We start from the raw sequence: 20800 nt of genomic DNA, 5'->3' as shown, positions 1-20800 counted from the left end.
CTAATGAGAACATACTGTATAGCACAAGGAACTCTATCTAATGCACTGTGGTGACCTAAATGGGAAGGAAATCCAAAAAAGAGGGGATATATGTATATGTATAGCTGATTCATTTTGCTGTACAGCAGAAACTAACACAATATTGTAAAGCAACTATACTCTGATAAAAATTAATCAAAAAAATAAAAAGACATAATCCAATTCCACAATTAAACAAAACAAAACAACAACAAAGTGAGTGAATAAACCAAGAAGAGGATGACAGTAGATCCAGGAAACAGGAGCTACAACACAGGAGAGAGGCAATAGGAATCCCTAGGATGACCGTGAAGAATGATCCCAGGATCCTAGGGTGACTACAGGACAAATAGTTCATATTGAAGCAGGTCAGAGACTTCACAACAGACTCCTTTAAGAAAATGAAAATGGTGGGCTATCTTACAAGTTTGAATGACCAGAGAGAAGATTTAAACATTTGGGAGAATTTGAAGACGAACTGGTGCTAAATACATTTTAAAACTAAGAAAATGGGTATATTTTTTAAAAAGGAAAATAACAAGTGTTGGCGAGGAGATGGAGAAACTGAAATACATACATATATATACACATATACAATTACATATATCTCAGCCATAAAAAAGAATGAAGTACTGATACATTCTACAAGACAGATGAACCTCAAAACATTGTGCTAAGTGAAGCCAAATACAAAAGATCATATTACATGCTTCCATTTACATGAAATACCCAGAACAGTAAATCTACAGAGACAGAAAGCCGACTGGTAGCTCTAAGGAGCTAGGGTGCACTGGGGAGATAGGGAATGACTGCTTAATGGGTACAGAGTTCTCTTTTGGGATAATGAAAATGTTTTGGAATTAGACAGCAGTGGGTGCTTGCATGACATTGTGCATGTACTAAATGCCACTGGACTGTGCACTTTTAAATAGTTGATGTGTGAATTTCACCTCAAAAACCAAAAAACTAAGCAAACATACTAATAAGACAATTGTTACTTACTACAAAAATTGGAAGTGGTACAGGGAGGGAAGGTAAATTATTTATTACTAGGCTCCGCCTTTATGAAGTCATGATAATGTAAACATGTAATGTGAAAATAATGATCGAACCAAAACTGTGCTGTGACTATAGTGAGAGGAAGGCTAGATGGGAAAGGGGTCATGAAAGCAAGGGCATGAAAGAGAGAAAGACTCATCCTTCATCGTAAGAATCAGAGAGGTGGGCAAAGACTTAATCAGAATATAAAATGAGGGGAAAATTGCTAAAGTATCAATACATCCAGATTCATAGACACTAAACATTCATTCTACTCACTTGGGAAAATATTTGGTGTGTTCTTCTAATGGGTCATCACCTTCCTCGAACTTATACAAATATCCTCCACAGGAAAAACACTGGACGGTGTCGCTTTTACCTAGAAGTAAGGAAATTTGATCAGTGCCACTGGCCAGTGTATTTGTCAAGTGACACACATAATAACTACCAGGCCTTTATTAGCAAAACCCTACTTGCACTTTCAATCAGATTTTGTGACAAAGTCACAAACTGGGTCACCAGTGAGGAAATATTCTATTTAGGGCTCTTCTCTCACCAATGGGGTCATGAACAAGTATCATTCAATGTTCCTATGTACCTGTACCATGCACTGATTAACACCCTCTCCCTGTCCCCTCCTCATTCTATGGAGCAAGAGATCTGCAAATCAGAATGTGGAATTGAAGTTCCATGAAGGAAGAGATGTTTTCCTTTTTTGCTCCCTAATGAATCTCATGGACCTAGAAGAGTGCCTAGGACTTACTAGGCACTCAGTAAGTTATTTATTTAATGAATAAATCAGAAAGAAAATATTTGGAGCTCAGGAAAATATATGAGCAAATATAGCAACTCTCATGTAAGTAAGTTCGTGAAGAATCAAATGCCTCTTACTACATTATTGCTAGGTTTATTCCACTAGAAGTAGGATCAAGTCTTCATGTGAGACTCTATTTCTTTGGACGGAAATTAGCATTTGGATCTACCAAAAGATTGAACTAGAAATGGAGCATCCATCATCTTCCTTCTCTTCTTGGACTCCTGTAGGCATTGTAAAGCCAGAGCAGAGGAAAACCTCCCTTTGTGTCTGGATAACAACAGGAGGTCCTAGAGCTTGCAAGACCCCGAAAGGGTGAGATGCCTAGGGTTTGTGGGGAGAGGAGGAGGTTCAAAAGGAAGAGGGTGAGGACACTGGACAGAGGGTCCTAGAGGAAGGCTGGCAAGACGAAGACAGAATGGAGAGAGCAGGAAGAAAGGGTGGAACACCGCCTTTCCAAATGCTTAAGACTGTGAGGCATTAAGATTTTTTCTACCAATGGAACATGTCTGTTAGTTCGAGTGAACACTACATTCCCCTACTCTGTACTGCTCTGTGGTATTCTTGACCCCTCTGTAAAAGGTCCACATGGACCTCCACTGTAACTTAGCATGTGTGTTTGGTCTGAAGAAGGCCAGCAAGGTTCCCAGGAAGGACACAATATCTTTTCACCTTATTGTACCTCTGGCAGAGGTTTAGCTGAGGGGAACCTGCCTGCTCTTTGTGCATTACAGAGTGGAACTCCCTGATGACCAGCAGCTCAAGAGAGAATACTATGAACCGATGGAAGATTCTACATGCTTAGGAATCATTAAAAGGAATTTCCTTACTTTCTCTTCCAAGGAGTGTGTGGCAAAAACCGCTATCCACACTCCTAGTTATCTCTCATTCTTCCATAGTAACAGAAACCCCAATTTTCAGCTGGGCACATTGCTACCCAGAAAAAAAGTTAAACGTCCCAGCTCCTCTTATAGGTAGGTATGGCCATCTGACACAGAAAGGAAAAGGAATATATAAGGAATAATGAGGGAATTCCATGGCAGTCCAGTGGGTAAGACTCGGCGCTCCCAATGCAGGGGGCCCGGGTTCAATCCCTGGTAGGGGAACTAGATCCCACACGCATGCCACAACTAAGAGTTCACATGCCACAACTAAGAAGTTCACATGCCGCAACTAGGGAGCCCACCTGCCGCAACTAAAAAAAAAGATCCCGCACGCCACAATGAAGATCCCATGCGCTGCATCTAAGACACGGCGCAGCCTAAATAAATAAATAATTTTTTTTTAAAAAAAAAGGAGTAATGAAAGAAGTAGGGATTGTTGAGCTTAGTTAAATATGAGCCCAGGATCATGAAGTGTATGTGGGGTTTAAATGGGCAGCAAGGCAAGAGCTTGGGGCAAACTGCTGACTCACCTATGTAGAAAAAACCTGCGTTGGCCAGAGCTGCAGCTCCCACAGGGGATGCCTGGGGCCAGTTCTTGAAAGAGTCCAGTCGGAGTTCTTCATTAGCAAAGATGTTGCCATTGCAACACACTTGAATAAAAAGCGTATGGTGAGACCAGCAAGCTTTGATATTGCAAGTATCAGTGTTTGAGTTATCCTTTCACATTTACAGACAGAATGATATGTTTGGCGTTTGCTTCAATATAATTGAAGGAGGGAATTAGAAAAGAAGAAACAGGCAAGGCCAGACTGACCACATGTTGAAGCAGAGTGGTGGATGCATGGTGGGGATTTACTATGGTCTTATTTCTATATAGATTAAAAATTTTTTATAATAAAATATTTTCTAATTATCTTTTCATCATATAGCATCAGGATAAAGCAAGAAAAAGCTAGAGGAGCTTCCCTTCCACCCCAAGTTAGTATCAGATTTGAGAAAGACAAATTTTCCTTGCAGCTCCCTTAAGAGCAGGCAGATTTGTTTCTTGCCCTTTGGGTGTCCACTCTATGGGGTGGTTTCTATTAGACTTTCCACATTGGGCTGCCCCTGGGGTTTGGTTCCTGTCTTCTGCACCCTTTGAGGATTTGAAAACCAATTTATGTTTATTAAATATGTTAATAAAATTAGATACTGCGAAACTCCTTAAGATGAAAGCTTGCTTCATTATTCCACTTAGCCCCAGGATTCCTGCTGTCACTTGAGTTTTAATTGGAATATGACTTAATGTACTGGAAAAACCTCAGTCTTTTCCTCCTGTGTGTCTCCTTTACTCTCACACTACTATCCCATTCACGATACTTCTGATACAAGATGTATGGGGGTTTTCTCCCAGTAAGCAATTCTCTGCAACACCAGCTGGGTGTCCTACAATTTAACTCTGTTCCAACACTGTCTACTTAGTAGTGTCAGATCCTACAGGTTAAAGGCTCAATCCCATAACACTGCTCCTACCCCATTTCATTTGTTAGAGTGGATCACAGAACTCAGAGAAACACTTATGTTTGTTTAGTAAAGGATATGATCAAGGGTACAGATGAACAGCCAGATGAACTGGCTCATAGAGTGAGATCTGGGGGCTTCTATCCTCATGGAGTTGGAATGTGTCACATTCCCAGTGTGGATGTGTTCACGTACCTGAAGGCTCCTGGAAACCTGTACTACTGGGATTTTTATGGAGGCTTCCTCACACAGGCATGATCGATCATTAACTCCATTTATACCCCTCTCCCTGCTCTGAAGAATAGGGGATGGGGCTGAAAATTCCAAGCTTCTAATCATGGCTTGCTCTTTCCAGTGACCAGCTCCCATCCAGAAGCCATCCAGGAGCTCACCCAGAATCACCTCATTAGAAATCAAAGATGCTCCCAGTGTTCTTATCACTTAGGAGTTTACAAGGATTTTAGGAGCTCTGTGCCGGGAACTAGGGGCAGAGACCAATATTTATTTTCTATTATTTCACATTTAATTTCTTAACAGACACTGATCTGTTTAAGAATGTTTTCAAAACCATTTTATCCAGAAACCTTAATTGTTTTAAAGGAAATTCAGTCAAGGACCCAACCCTGACATATTTCCCTATGCTCATTTATGTTAAAAAACTAAGTTACTCCAGGAGACCAGAAATCTCTAATGAAATGTTTTTTTAAAAAATTACTATGGCACCATAAAATGAGGAGAAAAATGGAGGGGTTAAAAAAAAAGTAGGCTGAAAAAAAAAAAGCAGAAGAAGAAATAAACAAGCAAAGCTTTTTGCAATACGTCTGAATCTTTACCTGAAGCCATAGGTAAATCTCTCTTGACCCAGGAATTCACAAAATGTTCTCCCTGAAGAAAATTAAAACTCAGGTTATCCTACAAACTACTATGTATAAAACAAATAAGCTACAAGTATCTAATGTACAGCACAGGGAACATATCCAATATTTTATAGTAACTATAAATGGAGTATAACCTTTAAAAATTGTGAATCATTGTGTTGTACACCTGAAACAAATATTATGCATCAATACCTCAATTTTAAAAGATTCAAGTTATCGACTTGGAGCATACAACTATCTATGAATAAAAATTAAAAGAACTCCCTCCTCCACCCCCTGCCCCCAAATGAAGAGTTTCATTGGATTGAGTAGCAGTGTTGTTAGAGAATTATTCCTTTAATTATTATTTCTATTAATGTTGTAATTTTTTATGCAGTGTAAAGGGAAGAAAAAAAACTGAATGTTTATTTATACTCAACAGGAAGCCGTCTCCGGGTCAGTTTTTCCAGAGATCCAACTCAAAAGCTAAGTTACAACAAGATATCACAGAGGTCCTTTGACTAATGAGAAGTATGAGATATAGGAAGGAAACTGGATTCAGAAGGGTGGTTAGGTATTGAGTAACTGATTCTTCTCTGAAAATTGCACCGAGATTGCTCTCTGAAGAAACACTCCTCCCCCACTTTCAGGCCATGTTTTCTGCAGGGTTCTCATCTGAGTCGTGTTAGCCAATAAATTCGCTATTTTTGCCTAAGCAATTTAAGCTGGGTTTTCCCATCACCTGTCACTAGGGAAGCCTTCCCGATAGAGCATAAAGTAACCAGCTCTGAGGCCCGCTGTGGGTAGTGTGCAGTGGTCTGAATGTCTTATGCGGGCACTCAGATGGGGGTGGCCAAGGGAAGCTAGGGGAGGTGACCTCAGTCAAAGAGGGGAAGACTACCAGGAAGGCAGACAGACCAATCAAAAGGCAGCCCTGAAAAAAAATTCTAAGGGCTCTAGTTGACCAAGAGAACATGCTTTTCTTCAAACTGCCCAATGAGAGGTAGGGGAATGAAATAAGGGAAGAAGAAAGAAGGAGAGCTCATGACAAAAGAGTGATGCCGCCCCCTTCTCATTCAGATATTAGGTACTCAAAAGCCAACTTGAGAAAAAATTTGCTGTTGTAAATTACCGTGACGCCAACAAATCCCTTGTAGCTTTGAATATACCGGGTAATTTCCTCTGAGGATTTCTTACTTTGAAGAAATTCACATCTATAATTAATAAACAGAATTAAAATTTACCCTGATACTGTATAGAGATGTCCTGTATCTTTATATAACTGCAGTGACACAATGAACATTTGTTAAAACTTACCGCATTGTATGCTTTAAATTGCTCAATTTTATTTTACTTTGATAAAACTGTCATAAAATTTACCCCAAAACTTATGACAATTATCATTATTCTCATATAATTATTATTTCCATTAACAACATGTGTAATAATTTAAAACTAAATCTTCAGATTATCTTTTCTCTTGAAACAAAATATAATTCAATCAAAGAGACAGATTTACAGTAATATATAGACTGGAGGGGTTTTTTTTTTGTTAAATTAAACTATGGTGACTATAGTTCCTGTGGTTAAATGAAAGTTACTGGCAGTAAGGATAACAAACAATAATAAATTTCATCCACTGAAAAACATATATCACTACTCTGTAAAAAAATACAATGGAAATTAATAAATTGAATTTTTTAAAAAGAGCATATGGAATACATTTTAAAAACACATTCCTTTCCACAAAACAGAAGCAATTTTTAAGTTAACTTTAAAAAAATCTCTCTCATTCAAATGTAAGGTTCCTTTCTAGTGATGTTATAGTAACATGAGGGCTGAGAGTCAGGAGGCCAGAATGTTAGTCCCAGTTCTGCCACTAACGGGAAGTGATCAATCTTGCCACTGTTCTCTTGTACAGACATGAGAAAGTGAACTCCACTAGTTGAGTCATATATTGCTCCAGGGCCACCACTCTGGGTAGCTAAGGTCCCCAGGTTTTAGGTGTACAGATCCTTCTGAGGAGCGCCCCAAACCTGTATGCAACCCAAATCCGTACACAATCCACATAGCACATGACGGACGGGGCCCTCCCCACATGCTTAGCGTGGATTGAGAAGGTGCTCGATAGATACTACTTCTTTAAAAAAATACAACAAAGGGCTTCCCTGGTGGCACAGTGGTTAAGAATCCGCCTGCCAATGCAGGGGACACGGGTTCAAGCCCTGATCCGCAAAGATCCCACATGCCGTGGAGCAACTAAGCCCTTGCGCCACAACTACTGAGCCTGTGCTCTAGAGCCCGCAAGCCACAACTACTGAGCCCATGTGCCACAATTACTGAGCCTGTGCTCTAGAGCCCGCGAGCTACAACTACTGAGTCCGCGCTCCAGAGCCCGTGCTCTGCAGCAAGAGAAGCCACCACAATGAAAAGCCCGTGCACTGCAACGAAGACCCAATGCAGCCAAAAATAAAATAAATAACAAATAAATTACAAATATATACATAATGTTTAAAAAAATACAATAAAGATCAGCTTATTTTATTTATTTACAATTATTTAGTACACTGAGTACTACGTTTTAAAGAGTAGGAGTAGACTCAGACATTGTGTCCGTAGCTTATAAAAGCAGCAAACAAAGCCAAAATTGATGCCCAAACAGCTAAGGTTAGAGCACAACCAACAAGAAACTGGGGAATTCTTAGTTCTAATTCCAGCTCTGAAATGTATTGGCTAAGCATAAGCTCATGATGACAAACAGGTGGAAGGTGAAACGGTCATGGAATACACAGGAGTTTTTACAAGGCATTTGCTCCATATACTTTACTTATCACCCTTATAACAACCCTACCAGCTATGGATTATCATTTTCATTTTTACACACGAGACTTAGAGGGTCAGTAACGTGGCTAGGGTCGGGGGGTCAGGAAGCAGTCGGCTCTGTGTATCTGTGAGCCTCTGCGCTCTGCCTTGCCCTTTGTATTGATAGCAGCAGACCTTAGCTCCTTCCACCTCTGGAGCTGAGTGCTGGACTCACATCTTCTCCCTATGCTTCTCACCTTTCCCTCAGTCCTACGTCAGAGAAGGTGTACCAGGGCCACCCGAGACAGGATGTGCAACTCTTGTTGGTGTTAGACCATCACATGATGGTTGATGTGAATGGTGCTGCTGGGAGTTGTCCAGTGTATAACCCAGTGACACTAAGCATTGTGGCCATGAGAATAAGTGAAGCATTGGCTAAGGCTACAGCTACGACAGGTGCCCAAGAGCCAGGGCTGATATTCACTCGGTACACACTCATGTGGTTCACTGCCAACACTCAGTATGATTGGCTGGGTGTCTATTCTTGATTGGTCAAGGAACCAGAATGACATTCAAAGTATTTAACCATCTGGCTTCCTGTATCCCTATAACTGTCTCATCTGCTTGTCAGGAAGAGCTCCCCTCCCTTTCCAATCTCCCTCTCCATCTCTCTCTCTCCCCCTCTTCCTTCTCTCCTTTGTTCCCTTCCTCCCTCCCACCCCCTCACTTTCTTTTCAACCATAAAAGAAATACACATTTGTTTCCCAGAATTTAAACAAGATAGAAGTGAACAAAGTAAAATATGAAAATCCCTCTCCACCTCATCTCCTGACAAACCCAAACCTCAAGAGTTCGATTGTTTGGTTTGTATATTTTCTTAACTTTTTCTATATATATTTCAAACAAGTCCATATATAGGTTGAATGGTTTTAAAGGCTTATACTACACATTATTTTGCATACTGCTTTTTTCACTTAACATATCAGACATACTTCCATTTTTGTGAGCATGGCTGTCCATGTGAAAGATGACTTATAAACCTAAAGAACAGCCCAGTTGTTTTGTGGTTGACCTACGATCCAACCAGAAACTTCTTTGCATGTGGTAGGTGTATGACAAATATGTTAAAGAAATAAACTATGAGCTGAAGCACACTGCTAGATCCAATTATTAGATTATAGGAAATACAGGAAGTAGAGAAACATGGTAAATGACACCACAGAAACATTCAGCCAAACATAGAGTGTAGGCAGTTTTACAGGACAGACTACATGGCTCCTTTCATGAGTAAGTGACAAGAAAAAGTCAGGGAGGAGGAAATCTGTAAATTAAAAATCTTGAGATATATCAGCTAAATGTAATGTATGGACCTTGTTTGGATCCTGATTCAAATCAACCAATGGCAAAGAGAAAGTGAGTTGGGGGGATGTGGACATTTGAACACTGTCTCAGATATTTGATGTTATTGAGGAATTACTGATAATCCTCTTTAGAAGACAGAATGATACTGTGGTTATGTTTCTTTAAAATATTCTTATATTTTTGAGTTATATACTAAAATATCAACAAGTGACATTATATGATGTCTGGGATTTGCTTTAAAATAAGTTGGTTATTTTTATTTCTGGGGAAGAAGTGGGTGAGAGATGGATGAAATAAGATTTGGCCATGTGTTGATAAGTGTTCTCTCCACTTGTATATGAAATTTTCCAAAATGAAAGTTTTAGAAATTGTTAAAGGAGTGAATCTGTATTTGGTAGATACAGTCACATAGAAAATACTAGTAAACGTAACATTAGAAATAATTTTTAAAAACACTTCATTTTCTAAGCAGAGAACTCAAGACCATTGTAATAATCAAAACTCTTACTGAGTTTTTGAAATACAATGTTTTCATTTGGTATATATTCAGCAGTGCATGCAACCATTTGTAATAATGTTTTAAACATTGTCTTACTTTCCAACTTCCTTTATGTACCATTTTACATCATCCCTATGCAAATTATTCATGTTTATTAAGGCAGATTCTGAAACTTATACTTGGCAAAACATATCTTAGTATTTTGGATAATAAAACAGTAAGAAACTATTTTGAAATTATATAATTAAAAATTTTCACGATATCATCAGGGCTTTCTTGCTTGAATAAATCCTGGAGTGTTCCAATTTAGGAGAGAGAAAGATCAAAACTGAAGGTTCTACTCTGAGAAGGTGACTCTTGCCTTTAGTTTTGTTTGTCTTAAAAAAAAATTACAAGCAAAAAATATTTATCTACTTACTTGGGGAACCACTTGGCATGTTCCTTCCAGGGATCATCATCATCTTCCCAATTTCCTAAACAGCCACCACAGCAAAAGCACTGTACAGTGTCACGTTTACCTGCATATGAAGGAAGACACTTAGATTGCCCGGCAACAGTGCCATGGGATGGTCCAGAAGGGGTGTCTCCAGAAGTTGACTGCTCTGTGCATGAATGAGACACGCTCCATCCCATCTGCCCACTCACACTCTCATCTGGCTGAATCCTCATCCACAGCCCCACTGCCCTAAGTGACCATTTCCGAAGCCTGGGACCCCACCTCTCAGATGTGGCCCACACAGAACTCTAAGCTGTTGGACTCAATATGCCCCCTGAAGTAGTGGGGAAGCAGAGGAATCCCCGTACTCATGAAGTAAAGCGCAGTTAGAAAACCTAAGCTGTAGCTTTGCTATGAAATTTCAGTGGAAACTTAGGCACAATCTTTTTTTTTTTTCTTCACATTTGACATTTGTATTTGACAAGTATATTTTTCTTTTCTGACAACTGTTTTTAGGGAAACTACAAAGGGATCAACTCACTAGCTTTCAAAACTAAGAAGAAAACTTACTTGAGATTTAAGGCATTTTGAGATGTAAATGGTACACAAACTGGTAGGCAAATTACAATCAAACTACAGACTCCAACCTTTTTGAACACGACAGAAACATCCGTTTTTTCTGCGTTTTACTCTGCTTCAGTCTCTATGTCAATTAGGACATTAACTATAACATCTTGAAGAAATAAGTGATAAGCACACTGTGACATCTGGGGAATTCTATACCAGAAATCTCTTAGATTTTCTTCTTGGGTCCAACTTGGGTAACACCATCAAGGTGAATTTCTTCAGCTTCTGCTATTAATTAATTAACAATAGTAACATTTCATATATCCAACATACACTGTGTGCCAAGCACTATGCAGTGTACCTGTGATGAATTGAAATATTTTCTTTTTTTAAAAACTTTTATTTTATATTGGAGTACAGCTGATTAACAATGTTGTGATAGTTTCAGGTGCACAGCAAAGGGACTCAGCCATACATATGCATGTATCCATTGTCCCCCAAACTCCCCTCCCATCCAGCCTGCCACATAACATTGAGCAGGGTTCCCTGTGCTATACAGTAGGTCCATGTTGGTTATCCTTAGGCACATTTCTTAAACTCTTTGAGCCTCAATGAAGTCAACTGTGAAATGGGGGAAAAGGGCAAGTTTGTCAGATTAGTATTAGTGCTTAATCCGTGCCTAGCATCAAGTAGGTACTCAGTAAATGATAGCTGTTTTTGTTATCACAATTCTCACTCAGATCTGTCATAACATTTATGGCGTGGCTAGGATAATTCAAACAAAGTACAATTTTCTGAAATGCAACTTGCCCTATATGTTAGAGTTAGCTTTAAGGTTAAAACAAAAACAAAAACAAAAACCCTACAATACTGCTGCAATTAAAAGAATCAAAGAAAGATCATTTCAGAGCAGCAAAAGGAGGATGGGTGAGAAGGAGACTGGGGTCAGGCTGACCTCACAGCTTATTTTCAGGGCCTTAGAAATCCAGTCAAGTATTCTCTAAGGTCCAAAATTTTAGGAAAAGTCACTTTCTTATTTTTTATATATTTTTGGTAAATTGACATGTTGTACTACACGTAAAATAAAGCTAAATTACTGAAGTTGAATTTTAATAAAAGAGACCTTATACCTAATATAACACATTGACCAAGTGAGGAAAGATTTACAAAATATTGCAACTGAAATATGGAACCTAAACTTAATTCCAGCAAAATATTTCAGAAAATGACTTCAAACTACCTGTAAAGACAAAGCCAGCAGCTGAGAGCTCCCTTGGGGCTGTCCCTTGGGCATAAAATGGCCATTTCTTGTAGGATTTGAGTCTGGCCTTCTCTTCTTGGTATCTTGCTTTGTCGTCCCTCGTCAACTTGTTCTCTGGATTCTTTACTCTTATATCATACTTGGCAATGTTACCAACATCTTTGCCCAAAAGGAACTCACAATCCGGATGGAACTTCTTATGGTCTTCCATGGGGAGTCTCTGGAGGCTGGTACCAAAGAGGATTAAGCTACAGCAGAAGCACTGAACCCCAGATTTTATGCCAGTGAAATAAAACCCAGCCGCTGCCATCTCCTGGGGTGTCCATGCACTGTAGTCATTATAGGTCACAAAAGTCTTTAACCTTTTTGCTTCACTACGCATTTGGGAATTAAAGCCTTTTTGCATTTTTTCTCGTTCTTTCTGCTCCTCTTCTTCTATTTCCTTTACATATTGAAGCATATCTATGCCTAGAAGACCAGACAGCTCCGGGAGCAAAGCGTAATCAAACTGGGAAATCCTCTCGTCAGGGGCTTTCTCCTGGGCGGCCATTTTCTGAAAAGGGGAAGAAAATGTTCATGAACATCGCCACCTGGTTTACTAGTCCTGAGGTTTGTTTCAACCCTTTATTCTTTCTGTTTTTTCTTCTGAATAACATTGGTCTTCTGCTCATCATTTAGCCCAATTCAGAGCAAATATGCTAGTAGGTTTGTGACAGACCTTTATCCTGCCCTCAACAGTAAGGTCACCTATGGAGTCCAAACAGTTGGAGGCCCCCTTATCACAGCATCAATTGTCACTTAAGTTAAAGGCATAAAATAGGGGATACCCATATCATCATATAACAAGTTCAAAGATGCGTGCTTGCATTCTCAACATTTCAAGAATCAACAAGGTATTCCATTTAATACCTACAGGTGGAGTTGGATATTTCCACTCTACCAGCTTTGCTTTATGTGCCCCGCCTTAATCCAGCTCAGCTGATTTAGAATTTGCCCATCTACCCACATTTCTGCAAAGGCTGCAGCTAATTGAAGATCTTGATTAAGCCCAAGCATGCCCTTCATTTGGCAGTACCTAATGCAAGGAAAAGAGCTCCTTTGTCACTAATATGTTCAGTACATTTCAGCAATGGTTCCTCAGGAAGCTCTATCAGCCCACAAGGTTACTTGGCTTTTTGACTGAAGAGCTCCTTCATTTCAGTTGTCTCTTCATGCCCTCTCCCGTAGAGTCCCTTTAGTGGATATCAGATGAGGGTCACATTCTGAACAAAAGAAATATCTGCCCAATTCTCCCTCTGGTATCATGTTCCTTCCTTTTACAGAAGGAACCAGCCAAAGCTTGGTGGACTTGGAAGCCTAGGGCTCTTAGTACTTTCATTTTGCCAAAGCAGCCCAAACCATGAAAAGTGAGAAAGAGATTTAGAACCAGGGATGCCAGGCTGGCTGCTGAGGCCTTCCTTATTTGCCTCACTATTCTTGGCTGACTTCCCCTCTGTCCATATTTCTGTTTTAACTCATTTAGCTGCTTCTTCTGGCTCTGGATCTATCACCTTTAAATTCCATTGCTGGGGGCGGGGGAGGGACAAATTGGGAATTTGGGATTAACAGATACCCACTACTACATATAAAATAGACAAACAACAAGGATCTACTATATAGCACAGGAAACTATATTCAATATCTTGTAATAACCTATAATGGGAAAAGAATCTTTAAAAAAAAAGATAGATATATATATAACTGAATCACTGTGTTGTACACCTGAAACATTGTGAATCAACTAACTATACTTCAATAAATTTTAAAAAAATAGTAAAAAAAAAAAAAAAAATTCCATTGCTGTGCTTTTCTTCCCATGAATAATTATAGTACTAGGGCAAATTCAAACCAGGATGGCCTCAGCAGCCAACCTGGCATCAGTGGTTCTACGTCTTTCTCCCACTTTTCATCTTTTCTTCTCCTAAACAAAGCCGGAGCCAGCATTTAAATTAAGTCAAAAACGGTTCCCGGGACTTCCCTGGTGGTCCAGTGGGTGAGACTCCGTGCTCCCAATGCAGGGGGCCCAGGTTCCATCCCTGTTCGGGGAACTAGATCCTGCATGCATGCTCCAAATAAGTCCGCATGGCACAACTAAAAAAAAAAAAAGGATCCCGCGTGCCGCAACTAAGACCCAGCACAACCAAAATAAGTAAATAAATAATAAATAAATTTTAAAAAATAACAAAAAATTGTTCCCATTATCCCATTCACACTGCCAACTTCAGCAAGTACACAGGGTCAGATAACTGAAAAAACTCACAAACCTCTACATAGTATACTTACTTCAGAATTTAATAAAGGTAGAGGATACGGTACAAAAATAAAAACCAAAACTACAGGCAAACATCAGAGAGGTCTCAGACTCCAGCCCCAGTTTCTAGGACCCTTTCTCTGTTGTTCAGGACATGCTTGCTTCATTTTAGGTAATGAACCACCTAGATATGTGCAAGGTACCTTGGTCTCAGGGAAACCACACTGTCACCTGACGAGGGGTCTTTTATGCTGCTCCAGTCACGTGGCCCAAAGTAGGATGCCTGACCAGTCTCAAACAAGCTGGTACGGACTGCCCCCTGGTCTCTCAGATCCTAGCACAGGGCTACATTCATCGCTAGTTAGTATGTTTCATTTAGGTTTGGCCGACAGACACCACCATGGCTCCAGGCCTCCCTGGAGATAAATAAGCACAGGGTAGCAACAAACCAGCTGGAATCAATCCTGCACTTCTACAGCAAAGTTCAGTTGTCAGTTTTGCTGGTACCCGGGGCATTTCCAGGAGGAGAGAAGATCTCCAAGGCCCTCTCCAGGTTTCATGCTCATTAATTACAAGTGCTAAGAGTACCAGTGATGCTGCTGTGTCGTGCAAAGGATTTAAATCCACATCTGTATGACTCCAGTGCCTGTCCTCTTGCCTCCAAAGAGAGAAACAAGAGCAAGAGAAATAAGAGGGTCATAAGTTTAGGTGTGGAAGAAAAGCACTTTTGCCAGAGATGGTAATTTACTTACCTAGAGGTTTATCCAGAGCCCCAGTCAAATGGAAGAAGAATGCGTAGTGTAAATACGAATGCTCTCTTTGCCTTTTAATGGGAAGCAGTGAGAACATATTTCAGGAACTGAAACTCAAAACAAGTTGCAGTTTTCTGAGAAATCACCAGTAAATGGTCTAGGGTGCTGAGTCAGCAGGGCTTAGTCAGGAACCAAAAGGTCTCACAAAACCTACAAAGTCCCACAGCAGAAGTGTTTTATTCTAAATAATTTAAGATTGGTTAATGTTTCTGGTGCTAGTATAAGTCTTATTTCTTTGACGGCAGTTTCCATCTTTCTGGTATCTTTTAGCGTTTTCTCTTTTATCTGTGGGTTATAAAATTTCAAAGTTATCGTGTCTCAGTGTGGGTCTTTCTACATTCATTGGACCCAGTGGACTTGTTTCAAGCTGAACGTGTGGGCCTCCCATCAACCCTGGGAAATTATCTTCTATAATTTCTTTGGTAATTCCCTACTGCCTACTATTCTCTTTTCCCTCTTTCTGGTATTCCCATTATTCAGATGGAAATTTATCACTGAAGTTCTTATCTTTTTTTTTGCTCACATATTCTCCCGTGCTTTGGCTTTACTTTCTGGGAGGTTTCCTCTTCATTATCTTCCAACTTTCCAATAAAAATTCTTTTTTTAATATTTATTTATTTGGCTGCACCTGGTCTTAGTTGCGGCACGCGGGATCTTGCAGTTGGGGCACGCGGGATCTTAGTTGCGGCATGCAGGATCTAGTTTCCCTACCAGGGATGGAACTTGGACACCCTGCATTGGGAGCGCGGAGTCTTAACCACCGGACCACCAGGGAAGTCCCACCAATAGTAATTATTAAGTTCAGCAATTATATTTTCAATTTCTCACAGCTCTTTCTTGTTGTCTGTTTCTTATTTTCACAAGATCTGATTTTTTTAGCCAACGCAATCTTTTATGAACCTCTCCTATACTGTCAAATGACAAAATTAAAACAACTTAATAATGAGTTTGTTGTCCTTTAGTCAAGGGAAAGCAATCCATAGACTGGGGGGAGCACAGTGTCCCACAGCGCTGCTCCAGAGGGATGGGGGGAAAGAGTGGGTTTTATAGAGAAGAGGCATGATTGGCTAGGAGGTCGGGGATTCATTAAACGTCTAGCAGGTCCTATTTTCTAGGGTCAGGCAAACTAGGTAAAGCTGAGTTGGGGGATTGTGATTGGTTTATATTAGGTTTCCTTGACAGGTGTTTCCTGTAAGTGCAGGCTGACTTGGGTTTAGATTTGTGACTTGGGCCGGGCCACTGAGGCAGCCCCCATTTTGTGGGTCCCGATATACAAATTATCTTTATCAGTACTAATACAAATAAAGTTCACCTGCCTCCTGAATGATCTGTTTCCTCCAAGGCTAATTACCATTTACCTTTTTGTTCATTTTTCACATTACCAACTTTCCTCAAATGTGTAATGATCCTTGGTTTTCAATTCATGTTTGAAAATTAGGCGATTTCAAAGCTGATTGATCAAAATTATGACTAAAAATTCTGATTAAAAGCCACATGAGTGTGACCTGAACCTAAGCCCTTTACTTTATGGAGAACAGATTGGGGAGCCAAGATTTACCCTGGAGAAGCCCTCAATGTCAGAGAAACACCTCAGAAAATGATTTCAAGTTAGCTGTAAAGTCAGAGCTAGTAGCCGAAAGCTCATTTGGGGTGTTCCTTGAGCATAAAATGGTCAGTTCTTGAAGTATTCTTCGTTTTGGGATGCCCAGGGCCCACCCTAGCTCCTCTAAGTCAGCTGAAACAGTTTATTCCATTTTTTTAGAAGAGAAGAATCCACTAATTTTTTGCCTCAGTGTTAATAACACCTGAATATTAAATAGTCTGATGGTGGGGTAGATGGAGCCAACTGTTTCATGCAGAGACTTTAATTTAGTCTCTTGATTTTCAGCCCTTCCCATCATTCCTGTCCGCCTTCAACCTGGCATTCTGGGCCCCCAGCTGCTCCAGGGTTCTGTACAATGTACAGAGTCTCCCAGGGGTTACATGTGTATTCAGGCTGTGGGCTCCTTTGGTCTGTTTCACTGGTTACTAGTATTCCATTTGAGTTTCCACCTTACAAAAATTTGTTAAGATATTCTGTATGCTGATGGTCCCCTCCTGCTTTCTTAATTTTTCTGGGTTTATAGTTTTAAAAATCATTTCAATAATATTGTGTAATTATTACCAATAATAACTAAAATTTGCTTAGAGCCTACTACTTGCCAGGCACAGTTCTAAAAACCTTAGATATGTCCATTTAATCCCTTTAACAGTCCAAATGAAGTAGCTATTTTTATTACCTACAATTTACAGATGAGAAAACCCAGGCACAAAGGGGTTCAGATTAACCAGACAGTCTGGCAACAGAGTCTGCACTTTTAACCACTGTGTTTGGCTGCCATAAAGGCTAGATATTAAGGAAAGGCAAACCCACGTGTCCCAGAAAGCTCATGCTCTCCCTATTTTGGTAGTTTAGCCAACTGCTGAGTTAGCAAGTCTTCTAGCTGTTACCAGCCTCGTCGGCATGTGAACTCCTCTAGCCAAGCTCTGGTCCAACAGGGCCCTTTACCCAGCCAAGAAGCAATCATTGTTAAATAGCTGACCCCTCCTAACTTTTGTATTAACACATATAACAAGGACAGTGTTTTTTTGAAACACTTTCCCTGGTACATCCAGCTGCTCCTAGACCAGCAATTCTTTTTACAGGAAGTTCAGAGGTCAGGGGAACCTCTCTGCACTGCTGACCATTCTGCCTGTAAAATTTTGCCCAATCAACCTTACTTTTCATCTATAATGTTATGTACATCTGTGTCCAATGCACATTACATTTATTGTAGCACCCTGTAGATTTTGTTGCCATTGTGAATTTTTTTTTTTTTACTATTCTATTTTCTAAATGTTTATTGAAGATGTATAGGACTCTTTCTGATCTACTTTTTTTTAATGTAAATTTATTTTATTTCTTTATTTTTGGCTGCATTGTGTCTTCGTTGCTGTGTGAGGGCTTTCTCTAGTTGCGACGAGCAGTGCCTACTCTTCGTTGTGGTGCGCGTGCTTCTCATTGCGGTGGCTTCTGTTGTTGCGGGGCACGGGCTCTAGGCGCGTGGGCTCAGTAGTTGTGGTGCGTGGGCTCAGTTGTTCTGCGGCATGTGGGATCCTCCTGGCAGGACTCGAACCTGTGTCCCCTACATTGGCAGGGGATTCTCAATCACTGCGCCACCAGGTAAGTCCCTGGTCTACTTTTAATATATGATTGCAAATCCTCTTGAATTTTCTAAGTAGCTGTTTGTATTATCTGAATATTATGATAGTTTTATCTTTTATGTCATTTCATTTTCTTGTCGAATTGAGTATATCCTTTAATATAATGTTGATTAATAACAGTGGTGGCTCAGCCATAAAAAGAAATGAAATGGAGGTGTTTGTAATGAGGTGGATGGAGTTAGAGTCTGTCATACAGAGTGAAGTAAGTCAGAAAGAGAAAAACAAATACAGTATGCTAACACATATATATGGAATCTAAGGGGAAAAAAAAAAAAAAAAAGAGGTCATGAAGAACCTAGTGGCAAGATGGGAATAAAGACACAGACCTACTAGAGAATGGACTTGAGGATATGGGGAGGGGGAGGGGTGAGATGTGACAGGGTGAGAGAGTGTCATGGACATATATACACTACCAAATGTAAAATAGATAACTAGTGGGAAGCAGCCGCATAGCACAGGGAGATCAGCTCGGTGCTTTGTGACCACCTAGAGGGGTGGGATAGGGAGGGTGGGAGGGAGGGAGATGCAAGAGGGAAGAGATATAGCAACATACGTATATGTGTAACTGATTCACTTTGTTGTAAAGCAGAAGCTAGCACACCATTGTAAAGCAATTATACTTCAATAAAGATGTTTAAAAAAAAAAAAAAAAAAAAATAACAGTGGTGGGCTTCCCTGGTGGCGCAGTGGTTGAGAATCTGCCTGCCAGTGCAGGGCACATGGGTTCGAGCCCTGGTCTGGGAAGATCCCACATGCCGCGGAGCAACTGGGCCCGTGAGCCACAACTACTGAGCCTGCGCGTCTGGAGCCTGTGCTCCGCAATGAGAGAGGCCACGACAGTGAGAGGCCCGCGCACCGCGATGAAGAGTGGCCCCCACTTGCCACAACGAGAGAAAGCCCTCGCACAGAAACGAAGACCCAACACAGCCAAAAAATAATAATAATAATAATAAATAAATAAAATTAAAAAAAAATAATAACAGTGGTAATAGATACCTTATTCTTGACTTTGGTAGGAATTCTTCTAAAGTTTGTAGATGTTTAGTGGATACCCTTTATCAGTCGAAAGAGCTTCCCTTTTACTCCTAGTGACAGGGAAAACTTCTGCACAGCCTTAATTGGAAAAAGATATACATATCACCTCTACATGGCAGGAAGGGAAAAAAATCCCCAAAGGAAGAGAAAATTTGGGTAGCCAAAAACAAACACTCACAAATGTCCACTACACGATCTGAAGAGAGGATTTGATGTTTTGAGTTTTAAAATAATACTATTTTCAATTACTTTTTTCAACCAAAACATAAATACAAACCTAGAGAGCAGTACAATTTAGCCACTTTAGGACATCAGTATGTACCTCATTGTGGCTTTAATTTAATGGCTTATTGGCTATTCATATATCTTCTTTGGTAAGGTGACCAAATCTCTTGCCCATTTTTAAATTGGGTTGTTTAGTAGAGGGAGGATTCTGGGGTGGTGCCTGTCAGCACCAGTGTCCTCATGGTGGAATGAGCTCCCCAAATGGCTGCCACCAGCATCTCTGTTCCCAGGGAGTGATCGGAGAGATGTGAGGGGGCACCGCCACGCCTGTGAGGGACAGCCAGTGATGTCATGGCTGGCCGTCATCTGTGGAACATCTTGTCACATGAGGATAGGCACAAAACCAGATTTTTCTACCAGGCATCTGGGGCACTTGTTCTTCAGCCACGGTCCCCGAGTCTTGGCTGAATGAAGGTGGTCAGAGCATTACTGGAAAATTGATAGACCACATGGGACAGGGCCACACCAGCTTCCCTGAACTACGAGCCAAGGCTACAGCCAGATACCAGAGTGGATCTGATTAAGAAGGCTCAGCCTATGGGGTTCCTCACTGTTGATTTACATGTTTGGTCAGATTTCCATGGCAATGGGTCTCCCTTAGCAGATCTGATACTAAAGAGCATGGCCACTGTATTGAAACGGTCTCAGGACCTTGATAATCTTGCCATTCTCTACCTGCTTTCAGGAACTTGCCTCCGTCCAGAAGCCAGGGAGGAAGCCGGGCTCTCTGTCATCACTCTCTTCCTGTGTGGCGGCCTGAGCAAGAATCCCCTTTCTGTGCAAATGTGTGGAGACATTACTGGCAGGCCTGTGGTCCTGTCACAAGAGGTGGAATCTGTCCTTGTGAATGCTGGTCGTCTGAGAGCCTGTGCCTCAGGGGATCTCACTTCTGTACAGGAGGCCATGGCAAGAATGAGCCAAGTTGGGAAAGTTGTGTTTCCTGGATGAGAGGATAAAAGGTATTATGACACGAAATATCAAATATTCCTGAAGCTGGTTGAACACCAGAAAGAGTATGCAGCAATCAAGAAAGGAGACCTAACATAAATTGCAGGTGCTGATGCCAGATTTTATGTCATTGCATCGGGGACCTCTGT

General features: G+C 40.6%; 1 protein-coding gene and 1 pseudogene across 1 annotated transcript in view; one reads left to right on the top strand and one right to left on the bottom strand.

Annotated features, from left to right (window-relative positions):
* NAIP (NLR family apoptosis inhibitory protein) overlaps positions 1-12588 on the bottom strand; it is a 30474-nt gene extending 17886 nt beyond the window's left edge. The window contains exons 1-6 of the mRNA XM_061187883.1: positions 12018-12588; positions 10193-10292; positions 6244-6325; positions 5088-5139; positions 3285-3404; positions 1336-1435 (exon numbers count right to left, since the gene is read on the bottom strand). Coding sequence (XP_061043866.1) covers positions 1336-1435; positions 3285-3404; positions 5088-5139; positions 6244-6325; positions 10193-10292; positions 12018-12588 — 1025 coding nt within the window. The remainder of the gene's footprint in view (positions 1-1335; positions 1436-3284; positions 3405-5087; positions 5140-6243; positions 6326-10192; positions 10293-12017) is intronic.
* A 2019-nt stretch (positions 12589-14607) lies between these two features.
* On the top strand, positions 14608-20800 carry LOC133090521 (FGGY carbohydrate kinase domain-containing protein-like; annotated as a pseudogene).

Source organism: Eubalaena glacialis, chromosome 4, assembly GCF_028564815.1.
Source record: "Eubalaena glacialis isolate mEubGla1 chromosome 4, mEubGla1.1.hap2.+ XY, whole genome shotgun sequence".
In the NCBI taxonomy this organism is placed as follows: domain Eukaryota; kingdom Metazoa; phylum Chordata; class Mammalia; order Artiodactyla; family Balaenidae; genus Eubalaena; species Eubalaena glacialis.
Note: the sequence above shows the minus strand (reverse complement) of the source record. Positions and strands in the feature narration are given on the sequence as shown.